The sequence below is a fragment of the Panulirus ornatus genome, chromosome 46 (genome assembly GCF_036320965.1).
Source record: "Panulirus ornatus isolate Po-2019 chromosome 46, ASM3632096v1, whole genome shotgun sequence".
In the NCBI taxonomy this organism is placed as follows: Eukaryota; Metazoa; Arthropoda; class Malacostraca; order Decapoda; family Palinuridae; genus Panulirus; species Panulirus ornatus.
Window position 1 is genome coordinate 40,074,818 of NC_092269.1, and position 24,288 is coordinate 40,099,105.

General features: G+C 37.8%; 2 protein-coding genes across 4 annotated transcripts in view; one reads left to right on the forward strand and one right to left on the reverse strand.

Annotated features, from left to right (window-relative positions):
• The window catches only part of LOC139763286 (uncharacterized), a 407,190-nt gene that overhangs the window by 117,050 nt on the left and 265,852 nt on the right, over window positions 1-24,288 (reverse strand). The window lies entirely within an intron of this gene.
• On the forward strand, window positions 1,741-23,248 carry Shmt (serine hydroxymethyl transferase). 2 transcript variants are annotated; one of them, XM_071689254.1, is made up of 10 exons: window positions 1,741-1,918; window positions 8,286-8,409; window positions 8,499-8,617; window positions 10,691-10,866; window positions 12,803-12,985; window positions 15,708-15,920; window positions 19,143-19,315; window positions 19,881-20,055; window positions 20,256-20,372; window positions 22,821-23,248. In XM_071689254.1, exons 2-10 carry the CDS (start codon window positions 8,293-8,295, stop codon window positions 22,982-22,984), a joined length of 1,437 nt encoding a protein of 478 aa, XP_071545355.1. In that variant the 5' UTR covers window positions 1,741-1,918; window positions 8,286-8,292; the 3' UTR covers window positions 22,985-23,248. The 2 variants fall into 2 exon arrangements, with proteins under 2 accessions (XP_071545355.1, XP_071545354.1); XM_071689253.1 differs by lacking the exon at window positions 1,741-1,918 and adding an exon at window positions 6,661-6,796.

Sequence of the window (24,288 nt, forward strand, 5' to 3'; positions counted from 1 at the left end):
TGTGAAGGTGAGGGAGGAATTTTAGGAAGCTGTGGAGGTGAGGGAGGAGTTGTGACAAGTTAGAGGTGAGAGAGGGTTTGTGAAGGTGAGGGAAGTGGGTGTTACGGCAAGGTGTGGTAGGCTGTAAACACGAGGGGGCCGTGAAATGTTGTGGAAGGTTGTAGAGGTGAGGGAGAGCTTCTAGAAATGGACAAACACGTACGCGGTATGAACAGCGGGAATCTATGAAGTAGTTGCCTTACTTCTAACAACATACCAGTCGACTGTTCAGACTCGATGTGTCGCCTTCAGGAGCATCTTCTGCAACACTAATGCAGTTTGAGAAAAAAAAACAACAAAGGATTCAAAAGGCTAATCCTAAGTGCGGCGTAAAATCATTTTAAAGTAAAATGTTACCGAAATGATGGTGTTAGAACATCAAAACATATAACCAGTTCTTACTTTTCCATGTATGATCATTATAATTACTAAATGAGGAGAAATTCATTAGGTTCCCCCTAATACTATAAGAGAAAACGAACAATACCTTTAGTTAGAGAAAACGTTCACATTCCTCAGCGAACACAAAATCTAGCGTTTGTTTGCCTTGATTTCCAAACTACCAATTAACGCTAAACTTTCATCAGTCACCTAACTACTCAACAACAAACTTTTTGTATAAAAGTGCGTGGGTTTAGCAATAAACACAGGGATGACTGAATCACATTATATGCCTCCTATCCGCCATACATAGGCTGTTTGAGACTCCACAGGTGACCTTGCCCAAGCAGTACATACGTTTAACACTATAGACAGAGGTCCACTCTTCACTTAATATTACGCAAAACGAAAGACAAGTTCACAGTTAGCATGAAGGTTAAGTGAGCCATAACTGACAATGAATGAATGACAAAGAGTAGCACCTACGAGGCTGAGAATCAAGGCGGATGCCTACCATTTACCTACTTCATATACGTAATTCGAGGAATGGATTTTATAAGTAATCCTGTACAAAGACCCTGAAATCCCAACACCTTGAAGAAATCAAGGGTACGGTCTCATGATCTCAAATACATAAAAGGAATTTGTAACTTTTCCTGCACCTGACCATGCACAGACCCGTGACAGAACCATAGAGCAACACATCTGGACTATGCTATCTTAGACTGCTTGTGAGAAACCTAAGCTAAACGATTGTGACAACCATCTGTGGAAAATCTGCCAAACTGTTGCTTCCTCGTTGATGCCTACATCTTCACTAATGTCCTGGCATCCTCCCACTGACAAAACAGAAATGTCCAGCCAACATAAGCATCAAAGGAACAGCAGAACAAGCTGCAGCACTCGTGACCCGTTCACGTGTTTCTGTTTTTGCCACCGCTGCTGCAGGCAACACCCTGACTACTATGTTTTCAAAATCATCATCGCCCTCTGTACCCACAGGCTCTTGTCTTTATTCCATCGTCATTCAATGCTGTTCTTGTCCTCATATTGATAACGTATAGACAATCTGAAATACAGCTATGATTACCGTTACCATTATAAAAAAAAAAAACTATCAACTTATCACGTGATGGCAAATGTTTCATAAATAGTATTTGCACTATATGCACGACAAGCTGACAAACATGGGAATAGTTTTCATTCGCAACAACAAATATATAAATGCAAACGAGCTTTCAGAAAAAAAAGCACGGACACAGGTGTCAGTAACAAGTGTATAGGCAAGGTCTCCAGCTGGTGTTGGCGGCTTGCCAGTGCGGCATGTAACCATCAGCGAACGTACAGTCTTTTAAGTGGCCTTGACGGAGTTTTCCACAAGGCTTCCACATGGGTAAAGGGTTTTGTAAATAGATAAAATGATTATCTGAGTCTACATATGGTGGCAGACGACAAATGGAAGTTTTCAGTAATGATAATTCCCGCATTAATATACGAGGTAAGCATTGCATCGTCATGTACCTTTTGTGTGTGGGGGTGACGACTGATGCAGCAGGCCAGGCCAGAGTCCAGCCGCAGATCCACACTAAAGATGGCAGAATACTAAAAATCCCCGAGATCGTCAAGGCTTGAGAGCTTCTCTGTAAGATGGTTTCCAACCCGTTGGTCTTCCAAAGAAGCAGGTATATTCCAGAGGTACAATGTTTTCAACGACGCAGAAGGCTTACGAAGTTTGGCGTCTCACGCGAAATAAAGAACGGTGGTGGTAGGTGCCCCTATGGCGATACGTAACACACACCCATACTGTGTATGTGGCTTGTTTGTGTATGTTTTGTGATTGTCAAAATGCGTAACTCCATATGTTACCGTTATTGTGACTGGTCGACCTCCCTGCCCTCACACAGCAGATGGTGTGAGATGAGGTATCTCACCTGGGAGCCAAACAGTACAAGACGATGTGAGTGAAAACTTTTTCATTCCATACAGTTATCGTTGTACAACACACGATAATTATGAGTCACCTTTGTTATCAGTCTACCCTCCTCCACACCCCTGCGTTCAGTCATACCCCCTTCCCCAGTCATCCAGGCCTACACCCTCACAATCAACCTCATTGAAGTCAACAGCATGCACGTACCAGTAAATTGTAAAGAGAGGATTAGGTCATGTAAGCATGAGTTTGAATGCCCAACCAATATGTATATATATATATATATATATATATATATATATTTTTTTTTTTTTTTTTTTTTTTTTTTTTTTTTTTTTTTTTTTATACTTTGTCGCTGTCTCCCGCGTTTGCGAGGTAGCGCGAGGAAACAGACGAAAGAAATGGCCCAACCCCCATACACACGTACATACACACGTCCACACACGCAAATATACATACCTACACAGCTTTCCATGGTTTACCCCAGACGCTTCACATGCCTTGATTCAATCCACTGACAGCACGTCAACCCCTGTATACCACATCGCTCCAATTCACTCTATTCCTTGCCCTCCTTTCACCCTCCTGCATGTTCAGGCCCCGATCACACAAAATCTTTTTCACTCCATCTTTCCACCTCCAATTTGGTCTCCCTCTTCTCCTCGTTCCCTCCACCTCCGACACATATATCCTCTTGGTCAATCTTTCCTCACTCATTCTCTCCATGTGCCCAAACCATTTCAAAACACCCTCTTCTGCCCTCTCAACCACGCTCTTTCTATTTCCACACATCTCTCTTACCCTTACGTTACTCACTCGATCAAACCACCTCACACCACACACTGTCCTCAAACATCTCATTTCCAGCACATCCATCCTCCTGCGCACAACTCCATCCATAGCCCACGCCTCGCAACCATACAACATTGTTGGAACCACCACTCCCCCAAACATACCCACTTTTGCTTTCCGAGATAATGTTCTCGACTTCCACACATCTTTCAAGGCTCCCAAAATTTTCGCCCCCTCCCCCACCCTATGATCCACTTCCGCTTCCATGGTTCCATCCGCTGACAGATCCACTCCCAGATATCTAAAACACTTCACTTCCTCCAGTTTTTCTCCATTCAAACTCACCTCCCAATTGACTTGACCCTCAACCCTACTGTACCTAATAACCTTGCTCTTATTCACATTTACTCTTAACTTTCTTCTTCCACACACTTTACCAAACTCAGTCACCAGCTTCTGCAGTTTCTCACATGAATCAGCCACCAGCGCTGTATCATCAGCGAACAACAACTGACTCACTTCCCAAGCTCTCTCATCCCCAACAGACTTCATACTTGCCCCTCTTTCCAGGACTCTTGCATTTACCTCCCTAACAACCCCATCCATAAACAAATTAAACAACCATGGAGACATCACACACCCCTGCCGCAAACCTACATTCACTGAGAACCAATCACTTTCCTCTCTTCCTACACGTACACATGCCTTACATATATATATATATATATATATATATATATATATATATTATGCTTCTACGCGCTGCTTACTTCACCTTTACAAGAGGTAGGATAAGTTAGACTGCAAAAACATTTGGTATAGAGAGATGGAGCTAGGATTAAGAGAAAGATCCAAGATGGAGAGATGGATATGAAAGGTGAAGAGGAAGACTGAGCTTAGATGGACAGGCAGACAACACTAAGACGGAGAGGTACACAGCATGGATAGATAAATATACGAGGTAAAGGAGGATTTAAAATATAAGGCTAAAACAAATGGACATACTGAGAAGGATAAAAAGGTATTTACATTTGTATAGATAAGTACAATGACTTCACCTTTCCATTCCGGTGAATGGACAAGGACAGAGATGCTGACTGTTGGGAAGAGTGAAATTAAGCCAGGATAATGAGGTAGACAGAAACGGTGAAGGAGGGTGAGAGTGGGGAGGTCGTCTGACCGCTCCTCACCACGCCGTAGCCAGGGGGAGGGTTACTGGGTACGAATGTATTAACAACTTCAGTGCCTCTTTTTTCACATTCCATCACCATTTATTCTTATTTGCTCACATATCTTGGTTGTTTAATAAATCCACGATACCTGACTTTCACCAGAGTGATAACCTTTCGATATTCAGATGACAAACCAGGGCGCAGTGTGACATTCCTCAAGGTTATCTGAACCAATCAACGACGGCGAATGATTCTGCCTTTTCTTTTTTCTTTAAAGAGTAAAACATAGACACTACCTCTTAATTACTTTATCAATACAAACTACTGTATCTTTCAGTAAAAAGTGAGGCAAGTTTCGGTATGTGTTGAATTTCTGTCAGTCTCGGTGGAGTCGGTTTTGCTGGTGCCGCCTATTTCACAAGAGCTAAATTTCTACTTGATTATGACCGTGGCAGGTAAGGTGATAATAGCATTCTTAGATTAAGTACTAGTCGCAATACAATCGTCTCACTGTGTATGTACATTATCACCTTATCCAAAGTGGGGAAGAATATGTAACCAAGCTAACGCAGATAAACACCAGACATATATATCTACGCTGAGCTAACTCTAACTTCAGCTCGACAATGGGGGAGACGACAAGCCTATCAACCTACCTTGATTACTTACCTAACAACACTTGGAAGAGATAACAGACCTCCTCTAGACACACCAGGATTACCATAGTCTATATTTCCATGTTTACATAATCGTCAGCCATTGAAAGCTCTCTATGCCACATTTATGTGTTTTGTAGAACAGATTTTTTTTTTTTCTGTATCTAACATGTTCATCCACATTCTTATTTGGAGGTGTCTGTATTTATACATCGCAGGTGGTTGCCATGCCACAAAATTAACCGACGCACATATGGTAACACACGGACGGAGGAGTTAACGTAGTAATGGACAAACTAATAGCCAGACGGATAGATGGGCAAAAATAACATGATGACATATGAACTAACGTGACGACAGACAGAACGCTCATAAAAATGGAAGAACCAATACTCCTACATATGAATGAACAAACAAATTAAGGTAAACACGTAGAGGGGACGACTGAAGAGCGAGTCCGACAACACAGCACATATGGTGGTGAACTACCAATCCTAACTTTATCGTTTTATGAAATTGACGACTACTACTGATACACTTATCTCGGATACTCCTGTGGTGCTATCTTTTTAAATTCAGTTACCAAACAGCAAGACGGAAAGTCTGATGGATAGGTTCTGTATTAAAGATATTTTAGTTTTGATAAAAGTTTAGGATCTATTCATTTTCTTCCCCTAAATACCTGAGAAATACCCATGATTCTTTTTTTTTAACATACTAGTAACTAAACGTTTTCTGTCGCTCGCTGACATCCCTGTCGACCTTCGTACCTACTTGTTTATCTGCATATACGTCTGTCTGCCTTTGAATCAATACATATATCTATGCCTATACGTCTACCTGTTTATCTCTACCTCCTTCGCATTTAGATTAATTTGTGTCTCTGTTGACCCAACTAGAAGACCTGTTACCCTGCTGCCAAAGCAATGATGATAATATACTACTACTCTTAGTGCTACTACTACTACTACTACTAGTACTACTACTACTAATAATAATAACAATAATCACAATGATAGCAATAGTATCTGATGGTAGAGGACAAGGAAAATAACCCAAGCAGCCCAAATTGAACAATTCGAGCCGAGAACTGACAATCATTCCCTCTTGGCGTTAACTTTTTAACAAGAGGGAGAAGACAAACGAAGACTTTATTTCACAGGCTGTTTGTCCCTGACTCTACCTTGCGAAAATTTGGAATAATTAAAGTGGTAGCAGTAATAATAATCATAATAATAATAATAGATAGTCCTTTCTTCGTTATCATCATATATGAAATGTCATTAAAAACGTTTTTATTGTTACTGCAACTGTATCATTATAAACGTTATCATTGCTGTAGTAGTTATACCATCACTACAAAATAGAATAATCCAACACAACAGCGTGTGAGACAGAGGAGCATATGAAAAGCAATAATGCATAATTTTTCCTTTTCTTTTCTTCTCTTGAATCATATGAAATCAACGAGAGTAATTTTACCTTGTGCTTAGCTTATAAGCACCTCGGAAACGGAAAACATTGCTATATAATCTCAATGACAGAGTCACAGACTTGCACCAAAAAATCTAACGTATCACTTTAACGACAATTGTCATTTGCATTCATGGAAATTTATCATAAGAACAGAATTGAACAGATATAAAGAAAAATTCTTCTGGGAATACGAACGTTTAAAACTCCCACTAAACTACGTCAGAGTCTGGGCGGCCGCTGACTGGCTGGCTACTCTGAGCGAACATATATATACGGGTGGAACTTGCATCATTGTCCTCTACTTACAGCTGGTGCTCTGTTGGTGCAATACACATACCTCTCTGATACTGGTAATGTTACAGGTTTTACAAGTAATGTCTGTGATTTTTAAAGTGTTATTTAGAGTCTCTATAAACTATGATGTTAGTATGAGGAAGATGAGTAATGTATATACATATATCATTAAAATTGACATATATTTCGTTCCCGCCAAACGTTAGATAAGCTTTATGTTATGCCTCTAAGTAATGATTGAATTAAGCTTTATATGTTCATTTTTCACTCGTTAGTAACTTGTAGCAATCCTCTGACGTAAAATGCTGTGAAAGTTGAGGTGAATGTGTTACTGTTTGCATCGAAGCTGACACGCCAGCAACAGCGAATTAATTTAATGCGTCTCTCAGTTTGTTACTAACCCACTGACTGTTTTCTTTACTATAGGATTTTCCTCTCGTTATGGTGACTTCGTCTGTATATAGGTTCTAAATTTGTATAAATGTTTAAACTTGTCCTTGCTGATGACGATTACGTAAATATGTATTGAGAAACGTTATTTAAGTCAGCATATTTGTGTATACCACTTGCTCTGTACTTGGGCATGAACTTTGATTTTTGGACAAGAATTAAACCTATTACTATATCTATATTTAGGAGTGAAGTTGAGTACTTTAGTGCATTTTATTCTTTTATGACCTTGAAATAAGTGTTTGCCAAATAAATGAAAGTATAGTTATATAAGTACACATAACCGAAAATATTTCATAAAATATATGTCCACATTTTCAATGTGGACCTCATAATAACTGAAAATCAAAGAAGGAACAAAAAACGTCTATACCATTATTGTAGAAATATAATTGAACTAATAAAAATATTGATCTCCAGATGTCTAAAACTATTATCAAAGATATGAGCACAGTTACTATAATGGTTATTTTGTAAGTGATATATCAGTTTATCCCCGTATCAATATGAACTTCAGACTAAATTATTACTTATGTTTTAGTTGCCGTAGACAATTTGTTTTGCCTACAGATATGCATGCGAAGGTTTGATCTAATATATCTTTCTTGGTGATTGATATAAAATATGACAATAGTGCCATATGAGCAAAGCTTAGGTTTATCATTGTAAAGCTAATCAATACTCTTTCAAACATTTACAGAAACTAAAAAATGCACCGCTACATGGCATTTGATGAACACCAATATATAGCGACATACCCACCCTGAAACTAATATATTATTGTGAATTTCTGCTTTCAATACGGTCACTAAGCGGGATTTTAATAGGTTCGGTTTATATTTCACAAGAGTATTATTTTTACTTGACCCCACATGTTTTATAATGAACATAACCATAATTACCTTGTTAAATATCGATCAGCAATCTCCAGATCATGCTCGGCAATTATTTTGCAATGCTGGTGTAATGCTTAGAAAGCATTACACCAGCATTGCAGAATACAATTGGTTAACATTCCGGCTAACAGCCATATGTACCTAAACTAAACCATTTCTTATATATATTAACTCTAGTGATGGAGCTTTGCTTCCAAAGTTTCAGGATGAACGGAGTTGCCAATATGAAAGAAGTTTCCAGCAGTGAGCATGAAGACTATCCACTTAAGAAACCCTTGTCAGAGGATGACCCAGAAATTTTTGAGATAATTAAGAAGGAGAAGGTAAGTCCAATTCATTGCAGAATATGAAACATTAGGTGATTTGGATCATTAACTTTGTGCACACTTACTACAAAAATCGTTTTCGACAGGATCGTCAATTCTGTGGTCTTGAAATGATTGCTTCAGAAAACTTTACATCGCGTGCAGTCAACGAGTGTTTGTCATCTTGCCTTACTAACAAATACTCCGAAGGCATGGTTGGCCAAAGGTAAGATCTAATGTAAAATAGTTAATCAACTGCTAACTGTTGTAAGTTGCATACTTTTGAGGAAATAATGGTATTTGGATTAGTAGCCAAGTAGACCATTTGGTAACGTGCACTTCAACATATGTACCTTGATAACTGTGGAATCCTTATTCTTTACTGAAATAACCTAATAGCGGGGAGGGCTGTGAAGTTCATGGAAACTCTACGGGATATTACCAAAGATATATGAGAGAACATCTGTTTAATCCCCATCTGTTGTGTTGTGCAGGTGATCAACTGAGCACTGGCATTGCCAAGATTTAAACAAAAATGGCTAAAAATCTTAAGAATGGTCTAAAAAGCATGTAATTCTTCCACTTTTAAATAAATTATTTTGCTTGGATTCAGATACCATGTAGGGCATTAAAGTTCATGTGTTCTTACGTATGCCACTTGACTTCACAAGTACATACATTTTAATTAACAGTGGGTTCTTTGTTCTTAGGTTGTGGTTGGACTCCTGAATGATCTTATTACATGATTTTCATCAAGAGAATATAGTTCTTTTGTATGAACAAAATTTGATTGAATGAGGAAAGTGAACCCCATTCAACATGGACGACTAGGGATTTTGTTAAATATAAGATTGTCTGGAAACAATGTCATACCTACTGGTCTAGATATTGGCTTTGTGCCTTAAACGTTTCATTTTTCAAACACTGGACTGTTTACAAAAATTATAACCTATTTCAGCAGCTCTACCCAATTTTCCTAAAGGTAGATTTAGTTTCCTTTATACCAAAATGCTAGGTACAGTTAGGTTTCTTAGGTCTTTTGTCCTTCCAATGTGTGACTGTAATATTTAGGTTTTGGTGCTTTACAATGATATACATTAATTTTTTTTATCCCACAAAAGTTCTGTTTTATTGCACAGTCTTATTCAGTCTTTTGTCATTGAATGATGTACTACATAATCTCCCCTACCATAGTTTAATTCTTGTGAAAACTTTTTGCATTTATTCATTGAGAATGCAGGACTAATTCTTTATAAATTTAATAAAAATATTTCTTTGATGTTTTAGGTAGTAGTAGATAGGAGCATTAGATAGTAATCAATAGGAACATTAGGTAGGAGTCTCGGCAAACACTGCTAAACTTGCCCTTTGCCAGTGGCCTGTTAAGGGTGAGGCAATAAAGGCTAAGAAGTGGCACTGGAGTTGTTTAGTAATGGAGACTGTTGCCATGGCCACTCCTTTGAGAGGGTTCCAGTTGGAACAAGCATTAGAGATATAGATGGATAAAATAAAGTTTACTCATCCTTAGTTTAATTCATTAATGACATTTTACAGATCTATATAGCCAGTAAAGAGGACCTTGAGTAAATCTATAATTTGTTCTTTTGTTAACTAAATTTCAGCTGATCTTTGTGGTGGAGCTGGATGCCTAAGGCCTGTTTAACATTTGAGTCTGTTACCCATCAGCCGCGGCATTGTAAGGGTGTTACTGTACAGTGCTTAGTGTAGTTATCAAATGGTACATTATTTGCTTGGCAGCAATTAAGAGTCTTGCCATTCGAATAATAATCGATATAATGAAAATTTTTTCTGAAAATATCTTAATGTGACACTTAAAATGTATCGGTACCAGGGTTTGTGTTGCTTGGAATTATCTCTGCAATGTGCTCCCACAACATTATTTTTTCTATTAGGAAAATTGAGACATATTTTTCTGTTTTTTTCCATATTCTTTAGTTCATAATAAAAAAACTGACTTTCTTAGGAAATTATCTATTTTTTCAGAATGTTCAAATGCCAACTCAAAGGTTTAATGCAACTATACAAGAATACTTCCCAAATTGCCAACTTAGAGCATGGTTTAAAGGTATAACCACAGTGTTTGCCCAGTATGATATTTTTATCTACAAGCAGTTCTCAGAACAAACTGCTTGTTTTTACTTTTTTAATTTCTGCATGACACAAAATTCTGGATCTTTGTACTTTATCTTTGTTTCCCATGTCACTTTATACCAGTTCTTAATTTCCTTTAATTGGCTATTAGTTTTGGATCTTTTAAAAAATTTGCTTAAACTTGCAGGTATTATGGTGGAAATGAGTTCATAGATCAAGTAGAAAGTCTTTGCCAGCAGCGTGCTTTAAAGGCATTTAGGCTGAAACCTGAGGAGTGGGGTGTCAATGTTCAACCATATTCTGGATCCCCTGCTAATTTTGCAGTTTACACAGCCTTGGTTGAACCCCATGGACGTATTATGGGTAAGTGTAAATTGTTAATCGTTGGTATTGTATCGTCTAACAATCCAGTGTGCTGTTTTATTAAGGTTAATGGTCATGTGATTGTCTAGTTTGAAGAGGGCATGTTCAGCTGAAATATGTGAGAACTGAACTTGTTTGGGATTTTTTTTCTCTTTGATCAGATATTTCATCTTGAAATGATATAAGATGGCAAGGTATGCGGAATCTGATTAACATTTGCTTTACTTAGTGCACATCAAGATAAATGAATGTAAAAGCATGCAATGTATTAAGATTTAATAAAAGTTTTACTATTGGACATGGCTTTCTTGCCTTTCATATTTAGTTTTCCTACTACCAGTCTTACTGATTATAAATCCATAGTATCTGAATAACTAGACTAATGTATTCGAACTGATTTAGCACCATCACAGTCGATCATTCAGTAGCAAAAATCATTATATTTCCTTTGTCCTCCATTTGTCATCTGAGTGACATTTCATTCTATTCAATTTTCCCATTTTTGTCAAAAACAGCATATGCACACTGTTACAGTAACATTCTTATTGTCCCACTAAGCAGTACTTGAGTTGCACACCACTATCACCCCAGCTTTCATTTTACCCATAAACTGTGGAACTATAATGTGTAGTAACTTGGTATGCACAAAAATTAGGTATTAATTTCTAAATTTTATTATGTATCATACTTAGTCGCTGTCTCCCACATTAGCGAGGTACACGCACATATACATACCGATACATGTATATGTATGTGTGGGCATTTATGTATATACATGTGTATGTGGGTGGGTTGGACCATACTTTTGTTTTCTTGTGCTACCTCGCTAATGCGGGAGACAGCGACTAAGTATAATAAATAAATAAATAAAATAACTTTGCAACGTAAACAGACACGTACTTGTGTACATATTCATACTTGCTGCCTTCATCCATTTTTTAATATAGCCTTATAATGTTATTTGTCTGAAAAGTAAAAGAAAGCAAAATGTCCTTTTAGACTTTACTTCTTTTTGTCATTGATAATTGTTCCCCTGAACAAAAAGTGTTCTGAAAGTTCGTGAAAATATCCATTATGAAGAAAGCAAAGACTTTAAACACCAGATACTAAAGTGAAGGTATTAAGGCTTGAAAATGGTGAAATAGCAATTGTACTTGTTAGGGTATCCAGTGTTAACAAGTAATGCAATGGGCTATAAGAAGAATGCAAACAAAACCTTAGAGCCCTTTTTAAATCTGATGTACTTAAAGCAAAACTGACTTGTGAGGAACCCAGTACCTTTATTAAGATATTGAAAAATTACTTCTTCCTAAAACAGGCCAGAATCTAAGTCTACATTATTATGAGAAACCAGTGAAGTTCTATGAGCAACATTCACATGAATAAGGTAATCTTTGATAGCTTAACCATTTATTGTGCAAGCTAGGACTGGTGTAGCAGAGCTTAAAGCATCAGGGTCTACATAACTTACACTTAATGGATGTTTCACCCAGTACTGATGGTGCCAATTTGATGAAAATGGATTATATTGGAAATGTATGCTTAGGTGCACATGGATGTCGCAACCTAATGACCCTGAAGCTCTGCACCACCCTCTTCTCATGAACTGTTCCATTTACGCTCCCCAAACATCAGCCTCTCTTTGTAAAAAAAATAAAACAAGAATGTGTTGTTTATAGTGGTATACTCGTGCAATAATGTTTAGAGTACTTTATTAAAGTCTTGTTAGATCATGCATAACTTGATTCATTTCAGAATTATCAAAAGGTAAATTTTGGTATTTCCTGGGAATGTTGCATCCCCTCTTACTACAGAAATCTGTCTTCATGTATACCAAACTTGCTTGTGCTGGCTATATTTGATTATTCATTTTTTTTTTTTTTTTTTTTTTTTTTTTTTTGCATAAACATGTTTACTCATAATTAAAGATTTTCAGGCCTGGATCTTCCAGATGGGGGACATCTAACACATGGCTTCTATACTGCCACCAAAAAGGTTTCTGCTACATCAATTTTTTTTGAGTCAATGCCATACAAAATAAACCTGCAGACTGAGCTCATTGATTATGACAAACTGCAAGAAACTGCGAACCTTTTCAAACCAAAGCTTATAGTTGCAGGTAAGTTAGTACTTTCACTTTAGTATAATCAGATACTTTAATGTCTAGTACAAGCAATTACCTTTAGATATATGATTATCTTTGTTATTCTGACCTATCTACATAGACATGGTCCTTGCTGCTTTGTTGCTTAAATCAGAAACCTGAATTTGATGTTAAAAAACCTGCAAATTAATGTAACTAGTAATATATTGTAGATTATAAGTGAACCAAGTTGTGTTTAAAATGGAAAATTTATAAATACAGCTCTTTGGTTTCCCCCCCCCCCCCTTTTTTTTTTTTTTAGCAAACTAATATGCATATTTTACTTAGAAAAACAGCTGAATTAGGATTAGTTTGAATAAAAAGATAAGCCAAGTAGAATTGATATTCTGGTGACAAAACAGTGGCATACTTCAGGCTGTGCTGGAACTTCAGAAATATTATAAGTGTAGCATTGACAAATGAATAGAAAACTGATTTTTAATAGGAAAAGTATATAAAGCAGAAATGCAAAACCAAGGGGTTTCAGTTCTTAATAGCGTCAAAAGCACACAGGATTAATGGGCAATTCACTTGCTAAGCAGAGGGTTTTTCCTGTGGATAGTCAAGTGGTGGCAGATGAAATTTCCTTCATATTAGAATGAATGTAAAATGCTAAAAATTCCAGAAGAATTTATGAAGTTCTGTGCAGTTAAATGTGCAATATCACTGTACCTTTTCTAGTTCAAATGAAATATTCGGAGCAATTGGACATTTTCAAATGAAAACAATGTTCATTCACCTTGCCTCAAAGATCACACAACTATGTGCTGTTAAAGTAAATTTCTAAGTGTATGATAAAGAAAAGTATGATTCATCTCCCTTGTCTTTGTAGAGATGATATCCATGATTGATGAAATGGGAATCTTTGTCTGTTTTTGACATAATGCACAACTTTCCTTTTTTATGTTAGGAATTCACAAGTTCCTTTGCTTCGGGGATGGATAGTAGTGTGGTTGGCAACATGAATGTTCACATGAACTTCAACTAGGATATATTTTTAAACAATGGATGAATGTTTCTAATGAGAAATATCCCATAAAATATTTTTGGTCTTATTTTTCCAGTCATCCTGACATTTTTCTCCTTTAAATTGATTACCATGTTTGTTGATTATTGTATTGATCGGAATCTTTAACTGTTAATAAATCTGCCCACAATTTTTTAAACCACTCCCATGTATTGTCAAGCCAGTCCCAGTTTGCTTCTAAACAGTTTAATACTTTGGTACTTTTACCATATGACTTTTGACTTGGTTGATTTGTCATGTTTCCTTTCATGCCATCTCCATACATGAAATGATTCCATTGCACTTGTTCCCAAATTTTCCCCTGGCATCCTCAGCCAGAATATTCCTAGTTTGTATAGATTTTCACTGTTCCTATACATCTTTTCCAGTGTACCTTTCCATGTACTATACACAAAATTGAATTTTACTTGATCCTAGAGTGTTCCCCTGGCATTCTCAACTAGAATGTTCCTAACCTTTATTCATTCTCCCTCCTCCTATCCATCTCTTTGGCACTGTACCTCTCCTTGTAATTTAGTGTACTGCTGTTCATCTTGACCAATCTATCGCCAGCCATGTATTTTATGCGTTCATTCATGGTAAAAAAAATTTCATACTTTTCCTGTAATTTTTTCACTTCATAGATCCTTCTTGCTTTATCTTTCTTGATATCTATTTTAAATTGTAACTGTACTACTACAGGTATCAAACTGCACTATCATTTTTTACCATATTCTGACCCAAGTTATGCTTCGTTTCAGACTATACATCCAAGTTGATATAGGTGCTCCTAAATGTAAGCTTCTTGCACACATGCACAGATTTTTTCCATACATCAGAACTTTTAAGGCATCTTCAAATTTTCTTCATTGCAAGGCTACCCTCAACTTTATCTGTTCTACAATCATCTTTGAAGTTTTCTCCAGTACTCTTGACCAATGCTTCCATGTCTTTAGTCAAGCTATTACCTGTGACACTGGGTTGTTCAGAATCTAATTTTCCTTTCACTTACAACTTTAACCATTCTCCTCCCACATACATGAATATCATCAAAGTAACTCTCCATTCTATCCAGATATCCAGATTTTCTTTTCAGTTAAGAGCACAGCATTATCTGCATAAGACTAATAACTACCATTGTTTCACAGTAATTAAACGGTACACTGCTGTCACCCTGCTTCATTCTCTCATTATGCAGTGCCCCAGATAAATGCCAAATTATGCTATCACCCAACCATGATCCAGTCCCACTTTCATTTCAGATCACCTCTTACTTCCATTTATCTTCACATTCACTGTTTCTGATATAAAAAGGCTTAGGTTTTCAAAAGCCTTCCGTCCATGCATATCATATACTTGGGATTATACAGAGAGCTTTTCTGTTCACAGCATCATATCCCTTTTCTACATCAGTAAATGCTGAATACTGTCTTCTTAACTTGAATATTTCCAGTACCTCATAGAGCAAAACTATGATCTACTTGCCAACTTCCTTTCCTAAACCTGTTTTTCTTCACTTGTAAGAGATTCAGTATTTCCTTTGACCATGATTAATCACTCTTGCTGACTAAGCTGGTAGGACATTTTCATCTTTAATTCTTGCAGTCATTGTTAATATTGCTACCTTTAGTTAGTAGAACAACGAAAGTTATATATGAGCGTCCGTTATTAATTTGTGATTGATATCTGCAGGTGTTAGTTGTTATCCACGTCATCTGGACTATAAGAGGTTCCGGGAGATCTGTGATCAGAATGGTTCCCTTCTTATGGCAGATATGTCACATGTGAGTGGTCTAGTTGCAGCTGGTCTCACATCTAACCCCTTTGATTACTGTGATGTAGTTACCACAACAACTCACAAAACACTGCGTGGACCTCGAAGTGGAGTTATCTTTTACAGGAAAGGTAGGCATGTGTATGAAAGAACTTGAACCTTTCTGATATTTTGTTTTTTGGGTCTACAGGTAGGTAGCAGTAGGTAAGCAACCACTGACCAAGGATGTATATTACCAGTTCTATCTGCTGTTCGGAGAGTTAGTGATGGCTGTCCAGTGAGCTGGCACTTCAGTGGTTGTCAAGTTATATACCTCCAATCAAAGTAGCTGTCTTTTCTTTCTGCCTCATCCACATGTGAACTGCTAACATTCAATCCACAAACAGAGTCTCACTTGAAATGAATTAACTAATACAACTTATTCTTCGTAACTCTAGATTTTCCTTTGGTGAGCACTATGCGCTAGCTCTCCCTTCTGGCAGAATGGTAGGAGCAATACATAAAAGTAGCAGGTAGGAATAGTAAGCAGGGACATTAAGTGGGAGCACCAGCTAGAAGTAGTAGCTTGGAACATTAGGTAGTAGTTGGTACATAGGTATAAGCCTTTGGAAACACTGCACTAGAGTTACTCTCTGCCAGTGGCCTGTTAAGGGTGAGGCACTAAAAGCCAAGAGGTGACACTAGAGTTCATCCTTTTGCTGTAGCCACCCCATTAAAGGGGTTACAGCATGGAACAAAAGTCAGAGATATAGATAGTTAGGGCCTTTGTTAGTCCGAATTAAAGAAAAAAAAGGAGGGCCAGTTTTAGTCTGAGTGAAAGAAAAAAATGGAGGGCCAGTGTTGCTCAAAGATTATTTCATTTAAAATGTACTAGAAATCAGAACTACAATTTCAAAATGCACCTTACTGTAATATACTTTACTTGCAGAGATTAACGGGAATATTAAGTACCTATATATATTTTTTTTCTTTTAAACTATTCGCCATTTCCCGCGTTAGCGAGGTAGCGTTAGGAACAGACGACTGGGCCTTTTTTTGAATATCCTCACCTGGCCCCCTCTGTAGAAATTGATTGGAATTTTGAGTTCATATATACACCAACAGGAAGTTACCGAGGGGCAGATCTGTGGTACCCTGGGGTTGGGAGATGAATCACTTGCTGTTTGACAGCTTTGGTAGCAGGCACATTTGTTAGAGACACCCAAAAACTGATGATATAATATGGATATAATATGTAAGTGTGAGAGGACAAAGTGGAAAAATGTTTGGGATGGTGTATGTGAGGGAGGCATGTAAGGAGAGAGGTAAGTGGAGACTTGCTGTGGCCACCCCCTTAATGGGAGTTTTTGGAGGAACAGGAGTTTGAGATATAGACAGATAGACCGAGAGGACAAAGAGTAGATGTGAACAACTGTAAGGTAATGAGGTGCAGCAGGAAGATGAGAAAGGATGGTGTGAATGTTTCAATGAGGAGGACCTGGAGAAAGTGGAGAGCTGTAGTTACTAGGGAGTGAACTCGGGAGCTGATGGAAACAGTTTATTGAATTCGAGCAGCCATCTGGCTGAAAATACACTGTTAAGGAATTACATAACTGGGAAGTCATAATAGTAACTAGTTAATTAATTACAAAAAAACTTTAGATCAAGGTAGGGCTGGATACTTACATACTTTGAATAAGCACAAGTGACGTCCATTTACAAAGTACAAGGAATTCTACCAAGTACATTTTATGATTTGCTGAACATCAAGTGATGTAAAGTTACCCATTGGTTGCCAATAGTACTGTTTTGATATGCACTGTGTATGCAAGTTATATACTGGTTGAATTGCAGTAGTACTGTGTTTTCATGTTTTACGTATGTAATGGTGAACATTGTGATGTAAAGTTAGTTACTTGCTGAATTGCAGTAATACTGTGTTGACACATATATTTAATACTAGGCATTAATTAATATTTTCTCGGATGCATTGCAGTAACATGGTAGAGGACACATGCATAACTATGGGAAAACTGTTTGTTTGCTTAGCTTTGCACTTATTCATGGATTATTTGACATTCACTGTAGTAGTTACAGGACAATTCTTGTATCTGTAAGAGCACTGGTTGGTACAAGGAGATTGTGGTAACTGATGTCAATCAGGCAATCACCCCTCTGACCCTTGAAGTTTATGGGGTGGCTGTGGTCAGCTGGGTCACAACTCCAACAGTCAAGAGCCTTGACCCATTATTTACAGAGGCAACAGCATCTCTAACATAGGCCCCACTAGTTCTAGGATTCTCATATGTTTAGGACTGTAATATGTATATCTATTTCACAGTTCATTTCATTGGAGGTAGACCATCTTTTGTGAAGATGGTAGGTACGATTAGTGGTAATCCAAGTATCAAGCTGGTGGGTAGTTGGGGGAAGAGTCCAGATCAACATGTTGACTTGTAGTAGGCCTGAGATGTGCCACTGACACATCAGAATTTGTCAAGTTCTAATGAGAGTCGCACAATGAAAGAGGGGGCATAGGATGTGCAGTGATGAGCATACCTGAAGGTACATTATTCCAGAAATTATGCTGATGCAAATGGACGTTAGAAATGAAAAGCATGAGTGTATGTGGTGTAAGGAGAGTTAATCATGAAAGGAATGAGATTGTGGAAGTATGTGCAATCTGATTGAGAGAGGTAATCGGTGTATTCTAAACCAGTTAAGACAAGCGAGGCATTAGAGAACAGGGACATGCTTACCATATTTAAATTTTTAGAAAATGAGCATCAAAATCTAAAAGTAAATAGCCATAGCATTGAAAAATTGATAGATTTTCATGAATTTGATGTCATTGGGAATTATTTTGTTGCAGGTTATAGGATTGATAAATGAGAAAGGATAACGTGTCCATTATGATCTTAATAACCAAACAGACATGTTAACATGTAAATGCCTCATTATAATTACATAAAAATTTTTATCCAACTAATACTAGTTGTGCGTGTATTGACTGATACACATCTGCTTGTCTGTTAAGATGGGAGAAGTATACGTTAGTAATATCTCTGCCAGTTGTTGGCAACTGCTGCTGTATCTTTGCCACACTCTTGCAGAGCACTCGGGTCCACTAAAAGCTAGTTACAATTGTTTGGAATGTAAGTTACCAGTGTCTTCATTTTCTACATTTGAGCTGGCAGTTGCACAGTTTTGATTTTTTTTGAGTGGAACAGTTTGTTGAAGTCAAAACTAATATACTTAATAAGCTGTAAGGAGGCTTAATAGAAACAAAGTGGATAGGACAAGTTTTTAAGTATGTAATTTTTTCTTTATCAGATTGCCTTTAGGGTACCCCAAATTATCAATTTTATATACAGGCCAGAAAGGGGTGGACAAAAATGGAAAGCCAATCATGTATGACTACGAAGACAAGATCAACCAGTCGGTGTTTCCTGGACTTCAAGGAGGACCTCATAATCATCAGATTGCTGCCATTGCTGTGGCTATGAGACAAGCTGCTGAACCTTCTTTTAAAGAATATCAGGAACAGGTGTGCAGGATAGTTAAAAGTTGAATAGAAAAGGGAATGCATATAACTTATATGTGCCTGACTACTTGCTGTAATTGTACTGAACCAAATCTCGATTCACGATAATAAACAAACTATTACAACTTTAAATACCATGCAAATTAATTATTCAGCCTCTAAACCATGTATAACTAAATTATCTTGAGGCATTCTGCTAATCTGTGTGCCTTGAAAAAAATGATGACACCAGTCTACTTTGATTTTAGCATCAAATTTTTCCAAAATGGTAACATAAATGTGATATAGTGTATTTTCATTTCCTGTAAATCAAAAGATCTGGTTCATGTTTGAGGTAAGAGACCTGTGTTGTTGAGCAGAAGATAGTATGCAGTGAAGTACTTATGTGAATAGTTATGTCTGTTTTACATTCAGGACTGCTTTATTCATACCCATAATAACTTTTTTCTTCAAGTTTTACTAGAAGGCAATTATAGGGTTTAAAATTGAATTTGGATTTAATAACTATACATTGCTCTTATTGATCTAATGTGTAAATGAAGATTGTTATATAATCTTTTCATGACAGGTGATAAAGAATGCACAAGCACTTGCTGCAGGTTTGGATAAAGCTGGCTACAAAATTGTGACAGGAGGAACAGATGTACACTTGGTGTGGGTGGATATGCGTTGTGTTAAATTATCTGGTGGGAAAGCTGAAAAGATACTGGAAGAAGTATCCATAGCTTGTAACAAGAACACTGGTAAGGGCATGATTTGGCTGACTGCTCATGTCTCTTAGATTTCTCTTTTAAAATTGCTCCATTTGTCCCTTTGGAATTGGTCTGAATATTTCCCCAATTAAAGTTTAAATTGAGAATATTAGTTAATGAAACCAGTTTTAAAATTACAGATTGCTTCATATAAAGTAAAATCATTTTTATAACTTTCTTGCCACTCGAAGTTCCTGGTGACAAATCTGCTTTGAACCCAAGTGGTATTCGTGTTGGGACTCCAGCTCTCACTACACGCGGCATGAAGGAAGACGACATAGGAGTGGTTGTATCATACATGGATGAAGGTATGCATTATTTTTTCCCCACCATAATTTTCTAACTTTTAAGAACTTTTTTTTTTATTATGTTAGCCAAGGTGGCACGGGCAGCTGAGGCCCTAATCAAGGCCATCCCATTAACACTGGGGCCTGGATGTAGACAGGGAGCTGTGGTTTCCGTGCATTACAAATAACAGCTAGAGACCGAGTGTGAACGAATGTGGCCTTTTTTTTTTTTTCTTTGTTTTCCTGGCAATACCTCACTGAAGCAGGGGGTAGGGATGCTGATTCCTGTGGGGCGTGTTAGTGCTCGGAATGGATGAAGGCAAGCAAGTATGAGTATGTACATGTGTGCATAATTGCATGTATTGGCATTTACGTATATATGTGTAAGCGAGTGGATGGGCCATTCTTTGTTTCCTGGTGCTACCTCGCTGACACGGGGGAGATGGCAGTCAAGTATAATAATAATAAAACGTATATTTATTTCATCCCTGGGGATAGGGGAGAAAGAATACTTCCTACGTATTCCCTGCATGTCGTAGAAGGCGAATAAAAGGGAAGGGAGTGGGGGGCTGGAAATATTCCCCTCTCATTTTTAATTTTCCAAAAGAAGGAACAGAGAAGGGGGCCAGGTGAGGATATTCCCTCAAAGGCCCAGTCCTCTGTTCTTAACACTACCTCACTAACGCGGGAAATGGCGAATAGCATGAAGAAAATATATTTATTTACTTTATTTATATTTAATTGCTGTTTCCCACATCAGCGAGGTAGCACCAGGAAACGTACAAAGAATAGCCACTCCACACATACATATATATATATATAAATTTTTTTATTATACTTAGTCGCTGTTTCGCGCGTTAGCGAGGTAGCGCAAGGAAACAAAGAATGGCCCAACCCACCCACATACACATGTATACAAATAAATGCCCACACACACATTCATACCTATATATTCCAGCATATACATACCTATGCATACACAGACATATACATATATACACATGTACATATGCATACTTGCTTGCCTTCATCCATTCCTGGTGCTATCCTGCCCCACAGAAAACGGCCACATTACTCCTCCGCTTTAGCGAGGTAGCACCAGGAAAACAGACAAAAAAGGCCACATTCATCTAGTCTCAGTCTTTAGCTGTCATGTGTAATGCACTGAAACCACGGCTCCACAGACCTTTAAATGATTTACCCCAGATGCTTCACATGCCCTGCTTCAGTCCATTGACCACGTCGACCCTGGTATACCACATTGTTCCAATTCACTCTTAATTCCTTGCACACCTCTCTCCCTCCTGTATGTTCAGGCCTCGATCACCCAAAATCTTTTTCACACCATCCTTCCACCTCCAATTTGGTCTCCTGCTTCTTGTTCCCTCCACTTCTGACATATATATCCTCTTTGTCAATCTTTCCTCATTCATATTCTTCATATGACTAAACCATTTCAGCACAACCTCTTCTGCTCTCTCAACCACACTCTTTTTGTTCCCACACATCTCTTACTCTTTTATTACTTACTTAATCAAACAACCTAACACCACATATTGTCCTCAAACAACTCTTTTCCAACACATCCACCCTTCTCCATACAACCCTATCTATGGCCCATGCCTCACAACCCCATAACATTGTTGGGACTACTATTCCTTTAAACATACCCATTTTTGCTCTCCGAGATAACATTTTCTCCTTCCACACATTCTTCAATGCTCCCAGAATCTTTGCCCCCTCCCCCACCGTGTGACTTGCTTCCATGATTCCATTTGCTGCTAAATCCATCCCCAGATATCTAAAAACAACTTTACTTCCTTCAATTTTTCTCCATTCAAACTTACATCCCAATTAACTTGACCCTCAACCCTACTGAACCTAATAACCTTGCTCTTATTTACATTTACTCTCAACTTCTCGTTTCATACACTTTTCTACACTCATTCACCAACTTCTGCAGTTTCTCACTCGAATCGGCCACTAGAGCTGTATCACCAGCAAATAACAACTGACTTGCTTCCCAGGCCCTCTCATTCCCAACAGACTGCATATTTGCCCCTCTCTCCAGAACTCTTCCATTTACCTCCCTAACCAACCCATCCATGAACAAATTAAACAACCATGGGGACATCACGCACCCCTTCCGCAGACCGACATTCACTGGGAAGCAGTCACTCTCTCCTCTCTTCCTACTCATATACATGCCTTACATCCTTGGTGAAAACTTTTCACTGCTTCTAGCAACTTACTCCCACACCATATACCCTGAAGACCTTCAACAAAGCATCTCTATCAACACTGAAGTAGGGGGTAGTGATACTGTTTCCAGTGGGGCGGGGTAGCGACAGGAATGGACGAAGGCAAGCAAGTATGAATATGTACATGTGTATATATATGTTTTTACATGCATGTAGAATATCTTTACTGAAATATATTCCATGTTACATACTCAACACTACATTCTAGCTTTCAAGATTGCAAGGGATGTGCAAGAGAAGTCGGGGCCAAAGCTATTGGACTTCAAGCGGGTGCTGAAAGACGAAGAGTTCCAGACACGTGTGGTAGCTCTTAAAGAAAAGGTGGAATCCTATGCTAGAAAATTCCCACTCCCTGGATTACCAGACTTGTAACTATATTAGGCTTATTTGAACACTGTCAATCTTGTAATTGATGCAAAGATCAAATTAGGACCATACAAGTCACTGTGGTGCCTTACTGTATATCTTTGGATATTTGAAGATGTTTGAAACCTGTTGGTTTATTAGTTTATTATTGCTCTGAATTTCAAACAAAGCACTATAATTTGATGACTTTGAATTATCGTTAGGATTTGTATATCTTTGTATTTTGTATAATAAACATTTTGAATAAATAAACTTTTACAGAAACCCTAATATCCAAATGCTACAAATTTTTCATTTTCTCCTAAGTATCTGGTTTGACCTAAAGTAATGAACTAAGTATGCCCTGGTTCTGCCTATCGACAGCACATCACTGATTCTGCCTATCCCATGCATGCTACTCGACCTCCTCCATGTTCAGTGACCTAATAATCAAAGCTTCTTTTACTCAACCCTTTCATTTCCTTCTCTGGAAAAATCTGATCCATCATCAGTTAGCTTACGGAATCTACCATATTCAGTTATCAAAAATAATTAATTCCCCAATAAGTAACCACAAAACCCTATGAGTGAGTTTGAGAGATAAAGCTTTGGTGGTTACAGGTAAACACAACATTGCAACCTTGTTTCTCCTCATGGTAGTGATTCCTCTCAAAGTTTGTTTTTAATACTGGGTACACTAATATGCTGTTCAAATTAATATTCAGTACAAGCACTTAATATATCAAGTGTTTTTCATGAAACATCTCTGCTGCATCAAGAATGAACATATCATTCTCACTGATATGTGACTCTGCCATATTTATACTTGACAAAAATAAATATTCCCAATAATAAATCTGCTCATCCAATATGTGAGGTTGAAAGTGGTTTTGGTAATGTTGGAGGGAGTCTGTCATTGTTTGAATTTCAAGATATGCCCTTGTGTTTTGTAATATGTGAAGCTGTGACACTTGGAAAATCTATGTATCTTTACCTGACACCTTTTCCATTCTGGAACTCCCTCAAGGGGGTGGCCATGGCAATAGTCTCCATAATTAGTGAACTCTAGTGCCTTTTCCTAGCCTTTAGTGCCTCAACCTAACAAGCCACGGGCAGTGGGCATGTCTAGTGCAGTGTTTACAGAGGCTCCTACCTAATGTTCCTATTGGCTACTACTAAATGCTCCTACCTAATGTTCCTATTGCCTACTACTTAATGCTCCTACCTAATGTTGCTATTAACTACTACTTAATGCTCCTAACTAATGTCCCTATCTACTACTTCTACCTAATGTGTCATAGAAATCGTGACAAAAACTTGTAAAGAAAAAA

Coding starts and splice junctions, on each gene's coding strand:
- Shmt (XM_071689254.1), top strand. CDS start 8,293: ATGAACGGAGTTGCCAATATGAAAGAAGTTTCCAGCAGTGAGCATGAA. Junction 8,618..10,690: donor GAAGGCATGGTTGGCCAAAG/GTAAGATCTAAT, acceptor TTAAACTTGCAG/GTATTATGGTGGAAATGAGT. Junction 20,056..20,255: donor AGCTTGTAACAAGAACACTG/GTAAGGGCATGA, acceptor TGCCACTCGAAG/TTCCTGGTGACAAATCTGCT.